This window comes from Prorops nasuta, unplaced genomic scaffold (assembly GCF_024137725.1).
Source record: "Prorops nasuta isolate Cenicafe-Biocafe unplaced genomic scaffold, Cenicafe_Pnas_1.2 PNAS00025, whole genome shotgun sequence".
In the NCBI taxonomy this organism is placed as follows: domain Eukaryota; kingdom Metazoa; phylum Arthropoda; class Insecta; order Hymenoptera; family Bethylidae; genus Prorops; species Prorops nasuta.
The window spans coordinates 658436-673028 of NW_027116822.1; the positions used below are offsets into that span (position 1 = coordinate 658436).

At 36.1% G+C, this 14593-nt stretch overlaps 1 protein-coding gene across 2 annotated transcripts in view; it reads left to right on the top strand.

The window, feature by feature from the left end:
* The window catches only part of LOC136782028 (cysteine-rich secretory protein 3-like), a 42091-nt gene extending 28706 nt beyond the window's left edge, over nt 1–13385 (top strand). The window contains exons 2-6 of one of the 2 annotated variants that reach the window (XM_066741151.1): nt 5582–5678; nt 7284–7420; nt 7692–7837; nt 8095–8301; nt 11547–13385. In XM_066741151.1, coding sequence (XP_066597248.1) covers nt 5597–5678; nt 7284–7420; nt 7692–7837; nt 8095–8301; nt 11547–11790 — 816 coding nt within the window. In that variant the 5' untranslated portion in view covers nt 5582–5596 and the 3' untranslated portion in view covers nt 11791–13385. The remainder of the gene's footprint in view (nt 1–5581; nt 5679–7283; nt 7421–7691; nt 7838–8094; nt 8302–11546) is intronic. The other variant, XM_066741150.1, reaches the window with a different exon arrangement.
* The last annotated feature ends 1208 nt before the right edge of the window (nt 13386–14593 follow it).

Below are 14593 nucleotides of genomic sequence, written 5' to 3' on the forward strand. Positions count from 1 at the left end.
ATAAAATCTTCGCTATATATAGCTGAGAGCGTTTGGCTGCTGCAAATACAAAGAGGGTTGAGCTTTCATCAAACCTGTCAGTCTTTGCCTCAAGAATGGTCGGCCACCACCTTGTGGTGAGCAAAGTTTGCAATCTACCGCTTCCACTGCGCTCAAACATCTCCTTGCTTTGTTCCACCTATCGAACTAACTCCCAGACTTCAACTCATGGAACTCGACATCTTCATGACTCGAATCAAGAGACCCCCTGGAAAATTCAACCATTCCAGAACCTTTGCTACTGCAGTGCTGCTCAGTCTCTTGAAAAACTGTGTTATGAACCAATTATTTCTTTTTCTTTAAATTGATTTATTTTAATTATTTAAATTACCGAGCTTTATTTATTTATTTTATACACATTGTTTTTTTTTTTAGCATTATTATATAATTATTTTCAAAGAGTTTTGTTTAAACTGGATCAAGCTAGTTTCAAAGTATACTCGTGAAATACTTGAGTTGTGTCCGAAGATATTACACACGGAATTGACAGAATGTTAAATTAGAAATATGAGAGTCGAGTGTATAGCTTTTGTTCAACAAGATACCTACCCCGGCTAAAAGCATAATGGAACTCTACCTTTCTCGGTATTCATCGTAACGGAGCGGATAAGTGACGTGCATTGTAATTGATCCTTCGGGACTCGGAACTCCACTCGCAACGTGTCTACGTAGCTAATTAACTAAGTCAGTGAATCGAGCAGCTATAAATGGGTCAGGTTGATAACACGCGCATTTGCAGCCTGACAAAATACTCAAAGGACATGCGATATATTTCTGGCCAATTAATGTGTTCTCTTCATCAATATTGTTGGTTTTATTTAACTTTATACTACTAGTTCAGACACTATACTCTCTTTCCTCGCACCTTTATAACACGACGACGCTAATGAGGCATTTACCAATGGAAAAATAATAAGTCCAATAAGAGAATGATGAACAATTGATCAATTATAGCATCGAGTCATCGATCAGGATTGTTTAAATATTAAAATGCATGACAATTTTTCCCATTCCACCTGAGGCTATTATTCCTTATCGAGAAGGGTGGAATTAGAGATTCATGGAAACTTTGCTGAGATTCAGAAACATTTGGAAAAACGAAGACTTCCTTCGATTAGTATCCAAATAGCTTCCCTGGAAAATTAATGGCCATTTGCTGCGGAGAATGCATTTGCCCGATATTTTACTGCAGGACTACACGTATTGGAAAAAGTTTAGCGACATCTAAAAAACTTTTCAGGGACGTTCCTTATCCTTTAAATAAAAAAATCCTGAACTTCTTTCATCGCCCACATTGTCCTGTAGTTAAGAAAAAACAAACTTTTCACAGAAGTTTCCTGCCCCCTTGCATCCCTTCATTATCGATCGGTCGGTACAAGGGAGGAAAGTAAAATTCAACTTATCGAAACCACGAACAATCGAGTGAAATAATAAGTACCGTTGCCGAGCTTCATCCTTGCAACTTTATTCAAACACTGTAATGCTCTTCCAATTGACCAATTATTGTCTCTATAGAAAGAGAGCGCTATTTGTGCTGAATCCTCGAGAGATAAAACAAACGCATAAATCTCGGTAGATCCCACGAAGCGTGTAGAAAATTGTGTCTAATGCAATTTTGTTAAGGGTGGTAAAGGGTAGGGCTTGCGAAAATAATTGCTCGTACGTTGTTTTCTTTTCGAAGCAAACCTCGGATGGAAAGTTTCATGGTAGATTACAAAGCGTGATGAGTTTTGTAACTAAGTTTGCTGATCTCTGACAAGCGAAGAAAAGAGATACAGGCAGAAGGAGAGAGAAAGAGAGAGAGAGAGAGAGAGAGAGAGAGACCATCAAGAGGCTGAAGAAAAACAAAATAGAAAGAATAAAACAAGATATTAATTTCAGGAAACTAATAATAAAACGTTTATAAGTTAAATATAGCTAAATCAAATTTCAAGTCTGACACCATCACAAACTACGTCATTTTGCAGCATCGAAACTCTCAGAATCGTAACTTGTTTGGTTAGTATAACATGAGGGCTGTATTCTGCTGAATTGGATGAATCTGTGTTTGACACCTTTGCCTCGTTGCACTACTCCAACTTGAAAGGTGAGTTTCTCACTTTGCTGCTCCCAATTACAAAGGTACCAGAGTTATTAAGATGAATTATAATCACAATATAGTCCACAGTATCATTTATTCGACAAACCTTATCAGCTTGACCAAGCCTCGAAAGTAATAAAATGAAAGTGGAAGACATCTGGGATGTAAGAGGGTAAATCTTAGGCTAGAGAGATCATTTCGTGTAATTTCAGGGACCGAACGATCCTAATTTGTCGGATTTTCCGAGTTATCGCTCTAACTAGGAGGATTGGTGACCAACGATTTTGCAAAGGGCACGGGAGAACGATGGTACAAGAAATGGAACCTTGAACGTATAAGTTGGTCCCACACGTACGTGTGTTCGATGATCGACCAATTCCGAAGCACACGTGTGTAAGCGTGGATCCTGAAGGACGAAATAAAAGATATCAAGAATCACAACACTGTGACCAATCCCAAAAACAGCTTTCCCTATTGGTTAGTCTTATAGTTTGGTCAGCAATAAGGGGGGAATAATTAATTTAGAGGAATAATGGCTCTCAGATGTCTGTAATTAGAATGAACAGACATCACAGGTGTTACATGCCAGTATTCATCTCATTCATATCTCATTAGGAAACTACCAACTGTAATTACTTAAATGCATTCACCAGACTCAGCGATGAATAATGTTTTGCTACTAGTGCACTATAATATGCCTCTCTAAAAGTTTTCCTTCAGGATATGCCTGCATTTAACGAACTGAACGCATATTTAATTTCAGTTTACTGCTAGTTTACATTGAGTTTATATCGAGTTGTGTTTCTTCATAGTTGAAACGGCTAAACAACGAGCGGTCTATGTATATATCGAAGCTGCAATAATATTGTTATACGATGTTATAGGTCAAGTATAGCACGTGGCTGTTATGAATGGGAGAGGAGCATTTTGGAGGGATGAATTTTTGCTTATTTAAAAAACAGTAGACGTATGTCGAGCTGAGTAGTGAATAATCTATTATATAGTCGAGTTATGTGGAGGAGCAAACGACTCTGGCTTTGTAAGCAGAGGTTCGAATTTAAAATATCAAAGACCTGGGAGCATGCAAAGTTGTCCCTTGCGCTCGGCTAGCATCAAAGACCAAGACGCAGCAACGTTCCTTCGAAAATGCTCTCAGCTGTCTTCTCATTTCTCCTCCCATCGCTCTTTTCGTTTTTCCTCTCGCGTTTCTTCTCATCTTCCATTCCCAATTCTTTGCTCTACAACTCCAACGAAGCGTTTGCAAAGTAGGTTAAGATATAGAATAGGCATCCTTCAATTTGAGCTTAATCCAAAGCTCCTATCGCTTTTCAATCGTGCATCCTTACATTCCAGTCAGTACCAGCATCGAATCTGGCTCATCCATTCGTTCCCAGCTTTAAATTTCTATGTTTGAAACAACAAGGATGTTGAATTAAGTATCGTGGAATGAAAATAAAACGGTGCTAAGATATAGAAGAGGAATTCTTCGATTTGATGCATCCTGAGATTCCAGTGTCCATTTCTTGCCAGTTTCAAATTTCTACCTTTAAATAAACAATGATGCTAAGTTAAGTATATATTATAACAGTGCAAATAATTTTATCCAAGGTTAACAATCAAGCTTTCGTACAGGGGTGGGTCAGAAGGGTTTAGGTAGTTAAGCGAAAAATTATTGCATTTGGAAAAGTTGAATCCAGTCGTTTTTAATGCAATCTGTCTTCGTTTATGCCATTTGCCTTTGAAGTAGTTTTGCAAACGGACAAGCCAGACACGCAGCGGTGTAACTGGGATATAATGAAATTTATGGCTGACGCGCCAAATTGTGATTAACGAGACACGTGTTTTCTCTCTTCTTTTAAACCCATTTCCCTCTCTCTCTCTCTCTCTCTCTCTCTCTCTCTCGTGTAAAACAAGCTGGCGTGCCTACAACGCTATCGATGTGCGTGTGTGCACGCTTTATCCAACAAATCTCAGCCAGTATTTTTCTTTTTTAATCGCAAAAAATTTAATCTTAACAATTTTTATACTTCTCACCTCCACGTCAATCACATATTTTCACAAATCAAGCCTACCTTATGCACACGAACCACGCAATTCCATATTAAATCGCTTACATTTATTCATCTTGTATAAAATACCTTTAACATATAAGACAAAAAAAAACTTCTCGTGTAAGAAAAAATAGCAAGTAAATAAATATCGTCCAGCATAAATAATATAGTAAAATAAAATATTCCAGTTAAACAAATCAGTAAAATCCTAATATCAGGCAAGCATCCATTACAAAATCTCATCCGATTGGTCGCATCGATCAACGGATTGAGAAAACTCTATATATTTGACAAAAACTGGTAAAAGGATTCTTTGGGATTTTTTCCTGGCGAAGTAAAACGGTAGAAGAATGAAAAACAAAATATTTTTACCAAAGCGAAAGCTTATCCGTGCTCACGTGAATTTCGGTGTTAAATAAATCGAATCACAGATTGGAGATGGCCTCTTTGAAATGATTGAAGCCGCTTTCAGATTTTTCCCCTATTTCTCTTTTATTTTTTCCAATCGAATCTCGGTAACTCTGTGCCAATCGACCGATACATCTGTCGATTGCTGTGCGATTTTTCCCCTTCATTTGTAAGCTCTCTTTTTTTTTTTTTGCAAAACTTCAGCTTGACGCGAGGCTGAAAAATTGCAAGGTCGAAGAAGCAAGGGAGGATATTTTATGCGCGGTGAAGTTCCTAGTGCAGCCTGTTTCAGAGAAGAGCGAGGACAGAAAAAGCTGACAGGATGTAGAAAAGCTGCAGAGTACGGTGCTTGAGTAGTGAGCTTGCGCGTGGGGGTGGATATCAATTTGGCGAATTGCGGTCGTTCTGAAATGCGGCTACGATTTCATTGTGTGAGAAGGCGAGTAGTACGAAAGGGTTGTGGCTGATGCAGGAGGGGGGTGGGGGGGAGGGGCTGGTTAAGGGTAGGGGGTTGGATGTGAACCAGCGAAGTACGAAAGGGGTTTTTTCGCAGCCCTTGTGCAGCTAGACGTGGCTTGGCGAACTAGCACAAATTGGAAAAATCACCGGTAGCATATACGTGCCGCGTACGTGAAATGCCATGTGCAGCTCCCATCTGCGACATTTGCGAAAAGATGAAAAGAGATTGAAAACCGAGATATTCTTTTTTCCCCATCCTGAAACGTAACAACGCGTTGCAATCCGTCCTGATAAAAAAGACTCCGATTATTCGATGAGTCTGTTGGAGCAAAATCGATCACCAGTGGTGAAACTCGATTTAAAATTGTTGAAATAGTCATTTTTAAAATTGTAATGATAATAAAGAATGTTGAGTGTATTGAAAACATGTAAAATTTAGTTTTCATTACTGTTTTTAGTGTGGAATTTGTATAAGATTAATGTTATAGTTAAAATTACAGAAATCAAGTGTAATAATGTATTAATGTTGTACAACTTGTTACAGGCAAACAGGAACGTAATGAGGTGGCTGGGGATAATTGCTCTTGTGGCGTTGACATTACCAGCGGCAGTTCCGTGGGAAGCACACCGTCCAAAGCCTTGTAAGTTAACCTACTTTTTCTCTATTTTTATATATAAGAAAAAATAGCAATTATTTTCTAAAGCTGCAGCACTTGATAAATGAAAAATAGTGTATCATTTTTTATCATTTAATTGCAACAAATTTAATAAATTTAATGTTTTAAATTGATCAAAGTATGGGTAGATATTTTGGCAATATTTTTGTGCAGTTTTTTAATCATCCATTAAAAAATTCGAATCGAAGAAACTCGTGTCCATTGTGTACAAAGGCGAGACAAGTTTCGCACAGGTCGCCCATTCTCAATTTATCAATCGACCTGTGAATACCTATTGGGGTCAGATGTTATCCACTTACGCTCCAATAAAGTCCTGTCCTAAACAATTTCCCTTACCATAATTTACCAGTTGAGCTCCTGGAGTCAATGCGAGATGAGAAAACAGCTTTTCAGTAATTGCTTTGGGTAGGTTTCAGAAACGAACCCTCCGGCAATAAACTCCAATGAAATGACAATAATGCTATCGTGCAATTTTTTAATCCACGATGAAGCAATTATTGATAAATATAAAAATTTTTTAAGTAGTTCAAGAGTAGACCATTTTCATTGTTAATAATATTCTGAGGGTCATCAAACTTTTAAAGTTACGTACAAGCAATAAAAATCTAGCTTGTCTGGTGTAGAGAAAAAAAAGTGATACGAGTCGATCGAGCTGCCTAATATCAGCTAGGCTTGTGCAGCTGCTCTCCTATCCTTCGCCCAGCAAGAAACTCGATATTTACTCGTGACAGAAGTTAAGGTAGCGTGATCCAGTAATATCCTACGAGCTTCGAGTCCTCTAACAAGCTCAACTTATTTTTCCTCCATAAAGAAAATGTCAGTAAACAAGAAAAAATTGTACAAAACATTTTTATTTTTTTTTCAAATTTTCTTACAACTGCACACTGTAAAACGTAATTAAATGATATGTTATGCAATAAGCACGTGTGCCTCTGGCAATGAAAATGAAACCGATGATAAAATATTTTTTTTTTTTTAATTTATGGAATATGCACTCTGGATTTAAGCTCTTGAAAGCTTTATCACATGAATATTATAACGAATATTTTTATTGCCACTAATTCAAAAGTTATTTTAAAATGAATTTATTCATTGAATTATCCAAAAAATGGATCGATAACTGTCCAAGTTTCGCAGTAAAAATTTGTCGAATTCTTCTTTTAGTACCTGCAAATTTTATGATACGAAGTAGCCGAAGGATTTGATTTGCCGTCAAACTTCAGTCTCGTGCTTAAAAAATAGCTTAAATAATGAAATGTCGAATGTCTTTTACAAACGTGAGAAGTTTGGATATAAATTAGAAGCAAATCTGAAGATTAATACTGAAAATTTCACAGTCCTTGGTAAAGGTTATCGTTCCAACTAGGACCAATGAGCTGGAAACTTGTGACCCATATATGTTGGAGGCTGAACTTAGTAAACTACGACATTATCGACCAGAATGATGTACCGTAACCTAGACATAAAACTTCTTTTAAAAGCTGAATTATTATTAACTTGGAGCACTAACAAGCAATGTCGAACAACCAGCATCACAAATTGAGCAACATTTTTCTTCGTCTTTTCCAGCACCACGAGTCTATGGCGATAGAATCCCCATGAAGTCGATTAAGCCAGACCTTACAAAAGTACAGCAGAAAATAGTTGACATCCATAACTATTTTCGAATGAAAGTTCATCCACCAGCAGCCAACATGCTTATAATGGTACAAATGATCAATATTTCTAATTAATTCAAGAATCTAATTTCTAAAGTCAATCAATTTATTAACATACTATTCTTGAATAGAATTGATAATAATAATAGCAGAAAGTAAGTCTTGGCACGTAACGTTAACCGTATTGTATCATCCATCTTTGTAATACTTTGCTGCATAAGTGGTTTTAGTCAATAAAAGATCCGCCTATCGCACTCTATCATCCAATAAAGCACTTAGGATAGAATTTCAAGAAGGAATAAATTTTTGCTTGTTTTAGAAGTGGCATCACAGCTTGGCAAGATCGGCACAAAAGTGGGCAGATCGTTGTCTCGGCCTCATGCACGACAACACAACTGGATTATACCTGGATAATTTTGGAAAGGCTGGCCAAAACATATTTGTTACTACTGCGAGAACTCTTTGGTATGCACTAAAAATTCTTGCTTAATCAATCATTGTGTATTTTGACATTCTCCTCATAGATCCACCTGTTGACTGTGGAACCAAGCATCACACACAAATAAACGAGTGTAAAAAAGAACTTTATATAGATTCAGAGCTAATTTTGTCGAATTAATTTGAAATTTTCCAAAGAGATTCGATCGTTTTACATAATTATTCCTCGCTTGTAATTAATTTGCCATTTATGACTAATCATTGTCGATTTGACTGCTCTGCAGGAACTTCCCTATAAGAGTTTGGTACGCGGAATACAAGGACTTTAAGTACGGAGCGAACGCTTCGAACGAGCTACTGAAGGTCGGTCATTACACCCAAATGGTGTGGGCGACGACGCACCTAGTTGGATGTGGCTTAAGCCACTGCAGTGGTCGCAGGGGTCCACTTGGTCTCGACCATTACATCTACGTATGTAATTATGCCCCAAGGTCAGTCCTAATACCAACCCTTTGAGAATAAATTACCTCTAAGTGAAAAACTCCATGAATTTCAGACAACTCTGCATAATCACGTTTGATATTAACTCCAAACACGTTTTCGCGTTGATCGAAGCATTTTAAGCCCATCGATACACCATCAGCTGATGGAAAATAAAATTTCTACGAAAACATCTTTATCAAGTTACGCGGAGAATCGAACTTTTAAGCCGAGGTACACTTTTTAAGCAAGTTTAAAGTTGGGAGCTTAGTCACTTATTTGCTTTGTAAGAATTCTTCGTTGGCTTATTTAATAAGCTACCTACTTTATTAAAAAAAAACTCGAGATTAACTTAATTTAGGTAAATAGCGTGCTTTAATCTGATTAGGGGTAACATTAGCAAGGTGGGAAAGAAAATGTATAATGTTATTTTTTTGTATTTTTAAATTTTAACCCGAGGACTAAAAATGAAGTAATAGTTAAAAATTGAGACAAGCTTTTGCTTTTTTAACGTAACATTTTAAAGCGTTTGTTGGTTGAAATATTATCTGATAAAGATGATGTTCTGTTTTGGAAATTGCACGCTGATGAGTGGTGGAATACTCATATTTATTAATTAGGACATACGTTAACCAAGTTTCGCTGATATTATACTAATGCAGAAATGCTTTTTGCACTACACTGAGCAAATGGCAAGCTGCAGGGGAAACTAATTAAATATACAATGATGCCGTCTGATATTCAATATCAATGAAAATAAATCTTGTAAACAAATTTATTCCTTATATTTCCTTTAATTTGCTAATTGCTCGTATTCTTTATTTTCTCTCTTTATCAGTTTAGGATCCTAAAACTTCATGATATCTGCCTTGAAGTAATAATGTTTGATAAAACTTGAGATATCTTCAGACACACGAAGAAAACTTGGAAGACCACTTTAAACTTGACTTAAGAACAACATTGCTTTTCAGAATCTCTGCAATCACATACTTATATACCAGCTTTCGAATAGTTTATCAATATCGTTTGTCAAGCGAGTTCTCGTATCCAATCCTATATACGAGATTTCCCTCGACTCGAATATATAAATAAAATAGAAAGGGATTAACCATTTTCTATACTTTAATAATTTATTTTTAAACTTGTACACCCTATACATTGTATCTTCATTTGAAATTTTATCCTATTTTTGCAAATAAATAACATAATGATGAGGGAGATAAGTTACACGAGAAAGCAAGTATATTCTTTGTGTGTGTGTGTGTGTGAAAGAGAAGAGAGAGAGACAGTATAAGATGTCAAGAAGGATATCGATTCTCCAGGAGGTTAATGGATCTTAGGAATGGGTTTGATACTACAGTGTGGCAAGAGTCGAACTAGAACCCCATAAAATTGCGGCTACGCAGGATAGATCTTAGGAATTTCCTGCTCCACTGATATTTTTCACTGAAATCTTGAGAGTTTGAGTGCGTGGTTTATCAACTCAGTCTTTTGATCTCACACCTCTCTCGATATAATTTGCCGCCTGATTTACTTGCGAACCCACGCTTTTAAACTTTTTTATTCCCGGCATCCTGCCGTTAAGCAATTTCCCTCCAGCCATTTGCTCCTCCTTAAACATGTACTCCATAAAATCCTTACTTTATCTCGACTCAAAAATAAAATGCGCAGCGAGTACCTGGTACCGAGCCCGATTTAAAGTATATCACTGCGATGGAATATTTAGCTAGTGATATGGGTCAATAATTTAAGCGTCTTACTCGAGAGTAAACATCGACTTTGACAATAATACATCGAGTAAATAAATCGAATGCACGAGATGCTTGTTATTGATCGCCAATTACGAATAAATTGTGGTAGTCGATGCACGGAGAGAGCCCCAGACTCAAATGGCAGTAGTTATAAGTGGAATTTTCAATTGCAAAGCAAGCAACGTGTATATGGCTAAGGTAAAGTGATTTCGACAGAGGTATTGAGTCTTAATGAGAAGCATTCCCTAATGGCAGTCGATTTTCAGCTGACTTAAATAAACTGGTGAAGGCAAAAATGCTCGCAAGTGGAGGACGTCTTAGCAGGGGAGTTCTTGTTTAGCTGGGAGAAAAATGAGTGGGGTGGGGGAGATAAGCATTGCTTTTTTAGTCGGACTCAACCCTATCCAACTCTACCTGACGCATGACCTATTTCACGCTAAAACCGAAAACCAACCTTGCCCACCAGCCAGCTTTCGCGTCTTGCACATTCTTGAATAAATAAACCGTGTCACACGTCACCCCAAACTTTTTCTTTCTCTCGTATCATCGCTCAAAAAATTTCTTGCACCAATTAATTTTTCAACTCCACTTGGATGATTGTTTCACTTACACGAATCTCGCGTGTGTTTTATCAGATATTTCTTCTTTCCGGCGGATTTGTCTTGGAAGAAATATTATGGTCAGGCTCGATCACGTGCATCGAGAATCGTAGGAAGAAAATGAAACTAAATAGTTGGGGTAATTAGAGGAGGGAGAAAGACGTTAATTATAATAATGGGAGGTTTCAAAGCTGACGTTTCCGGAACGGAAATTAAAAGCCAGTTTGATGTGGCCTATTCGCAAAATAACAGTCAGGTTGTGAGATTAGCACGAACAGATTTGCAGAAGCTATTCCCTAATTTGTCTTGGACTGTTACCAAAAGCTCTGTAACCATGGGTTACAGAGCCCTTTAATTTGATCGGACACGTGCTACTTTCCAAACAATTTTCTTTTTACTCTTCAGGCCAGCCATTATCTACTGCTTATACCACTGACATTGAATTCTCGAGCACGAGTAACATTTATACTCCCCAAGTTTTAATAATGTATTTTTGCCATTTGTTACATAATCGTGTTTCTCCTAATATACAGTGTACGTTCTGAAAGTGACAACAAAGTTTTCTAATAGTTCAGCAGTGTTGCTATAACTTTTATGAACTAGAATAAACTCCATTGCTTCCTGGTTTAACTCTTTCAAAAACATTATTATTTCTTTTTTACGTATATACTTTCACAAAAGATATAAATTACAGCAAAATTTATATAAAATTATTTCATATATTTATAAAACTGTGAAAGCTTAGCAACATTGTTCTCTCAGGATTAACCACGAGTAACATTCGTGGAAATTGTTTAAAGAACCAATAAATTCATTTTTACACCAAATTGAAGTTGTTGGGGGATTTTTAAGTGATAGAGGTCAGTGATTAATACGACATTTCAAAGCAAGTACTCTTTGTTTCAGTGGGAATTACGAGAATCAGTTGGGTTTACCATACGTGAAAGGGGAGCCGTGCAGTATGTGCAAAGGGCATTGCGCGCGCAAGAAACTCTGCACGAATTCGTGCTACTACGCCGATCTCTGGTCGAATTGTGCCGAGCTTGCGAGGACCTTCCAAATGTGGCTTTGCGAAACTGATACGAGCGAAGGTCGAGAACGACGAAAGTTTTGTGCCGCTACCTGCAGCTGCAATGGCAAGATTTACTAACCAATCCTCCTGGAAATTCCAGCGAAATCCTTGCTACTACGACGAGCAGACACAAATTATCTCAAATACAGGCTAACTTCACCCCAACATGCAACTTTTATCCATGATTTCAAAATGAATAGTCAATTTCTGTACAGAAATGATCGAGTTGTGGCAAGGACGACTAACAATTATACAAATATATCATGTACAGAATTTAATTAATCAATTAGGTAATTGTATGATCGATTATTGTCATAAAAATAAACAAACTATTAGAAAATATTGTTAAGTTCGTTGAAGAGCAGAAATTAAACCATCGATGGATAATAATATTTCGGTAATATAATGCGGTAAGATTGTATGCTTTCAATCCTTAATTATTTATATTTATAATTTTACAGTTTATCGTAATAATATTTCGTTGTAAGAATACAATAGACATTTTTAAAGAAATGCTTCTTTTTGCTGTTCTCTTCTTTATGTCTTTTAAGCGATACGTATATTTATATAATATAAAAAGGAGTAAATGGTAAGATTTTCACCTCGATCAGATCTTTTGATATCCGTGATCTATAAATATGTCTGTATGCTATATTATGTGCATGTCATGTGTATATATATGCTATATCTATATTATGCTCTCACTAAGGTAAATTACTAACGCTTCGATATAAAACGAAACGTGGACTGTGATGGGAGATACTTTGAAAAAATTGATACAAAAATTCAATTTATATATCAACTATAAATAATATCGACTATATATATATATACATATATACATTTATCAGTATTTCACTTTTTAGTGTATAAAAATTTTGTTTGAGTTAAAAAATATTTCAATAATTGTGAAATCAACAAATGTGATATTTATAGAATAGAAATTGAATCAAATATTATCTTAAAATTAAAGTCGCTCTGATAAATGAGATCAATAATAAGTGATGCATATATTTTGATGCTCATCCAAAATCGGAGTAAAAATTTAATAAGCCAGCTCACGTTTTATGAAAAAAAAAAATGAGTAATTTTTAGAGATCGTTTAGTTTACTTTAACGTTTTTATTGAATGATCGCTGTAACGATCGCGTGTAAAATTATCTTTAGAGTATTTTATCAATGGATAATATAAATATCATCAGTTTTTCATGAAATACATATCGGAACTTATACTGGAGAAGTAAAAAAAAATTCACTGGAATATATCAAGTCTGCAGTCAATGTTAAAAAAGATAATATACTCGTATATAATTAACGTTTTAAAGAGAAAAAAATATTATGTTAAGAAGCAATATTATTTGATACGAATAATTATATACCATTGGTATATATCTTAAGACACTATCCGTGATATAATTATAATTTGTAACAAAAAATACACGAGTGATTAATTTCTCAATGAAAATGTATTAAGAGCGAAAGAGTGTAAATTGTAAATGAAGCATATAAGGAGGAACGTCGAAAATAAATTAAGAAACGAATAATTATATATTAAAGTTACTTAGATCGTCGATTAAGATAGCCTTAATTATATATTTAAATGTAATAAAGCCATAGATGATTAACAAGAGCCCGAATAAATTGCTGAAAATCGTAATATAATTTCAAACAATTATATCATTCACCTTCTCATCCATACCTATATGTACAAGCACGCAGCTACTTTAACGCGTTAAAATATTAACGCCTAAGTATTCAGCATTTTCAAGCCATAAGTTTTTGTTGAATTCCCCAAGTTTCACGACTCGGTGAAATTTTTTCGACCGAGTACCCGCAGTCAACTTTTTATCTTCACTGGGTTAAAAGATTCGCCTTTATCTCCATTCACACCTTCATCTTTTGCATTCCCATCTCTATCTTTATCGTCACAGGAGCCCGGGCTTCCATCAACGTCCGCACGTTTATCGTTCGTTTTTATCGCGCCTATATATATAGGCCCATCTCATAATAAATATCTCTGCACCACTCCTCTGCCCAGAGTTAGCTTTGCTTAAGGAGCATCTCGAATACTGTAAAAAAAAAAAAGTCCAATATCCTTAGCCCCTGGAAAATAAGGATATTCCTCGCTGCAAGAAGCAGAAGAGCAGGAATGACACTTAGGGCTGAGAGAAAACGTTATACGTTTATGAAAAAGAATGTCGTTCATGCAAGAAATGCCAGAAGAAGAATGAAGATTGAAGCCATACGCGTATCAGTACTCGATATGAAAATGAAGAAGAAAGCTTTTCATTTTCAACAGTGTCCTCGATACGTCCTTGGAGACCTTTCGAAAATTTTCATCAGATTTAATTAATTCAAATTTTTGCAACAAAGCACACGTTACATTTTTTTTAAAGTTCTGTATGGGTACACACCCCTCGAGCATAGTTTGCGATGTTCAATGGTCGTTTCGTGACTATGCAACGATGTTCGACGAGTTGTTTCGTTACGCTTGGTTTTCCGCCAATCCCGAAATTCCTATGCCAATTGAAGAGGCTTTCCTCTTAGGAATTTCGAGAGTTCATTCTTGTCTCCGACGTTGTAACGCTCGAGTTCCGTGAACCCCCTGCAATTACGCCAGACTTATCACCAACGGAAGATTCTGTGGTTGATTTTCACGCATCGCTGCTTAAATTCCTTTAATACCTTCTATCTTCTTACAAATCATTCATCAGCAATGAAAGAAAAGCTTTAAGGGTATTGCTGTGGTGGAAATGATTTTAAAAGTACTGGGTTATGGAAACTCTTATCAAAGAGCACACACAATAGCAAGATCCTTCTTATCAAACGTAAATTGGTATGAAATTAAATAATTAACCACAAAGCATCTATAGTTAAATGAT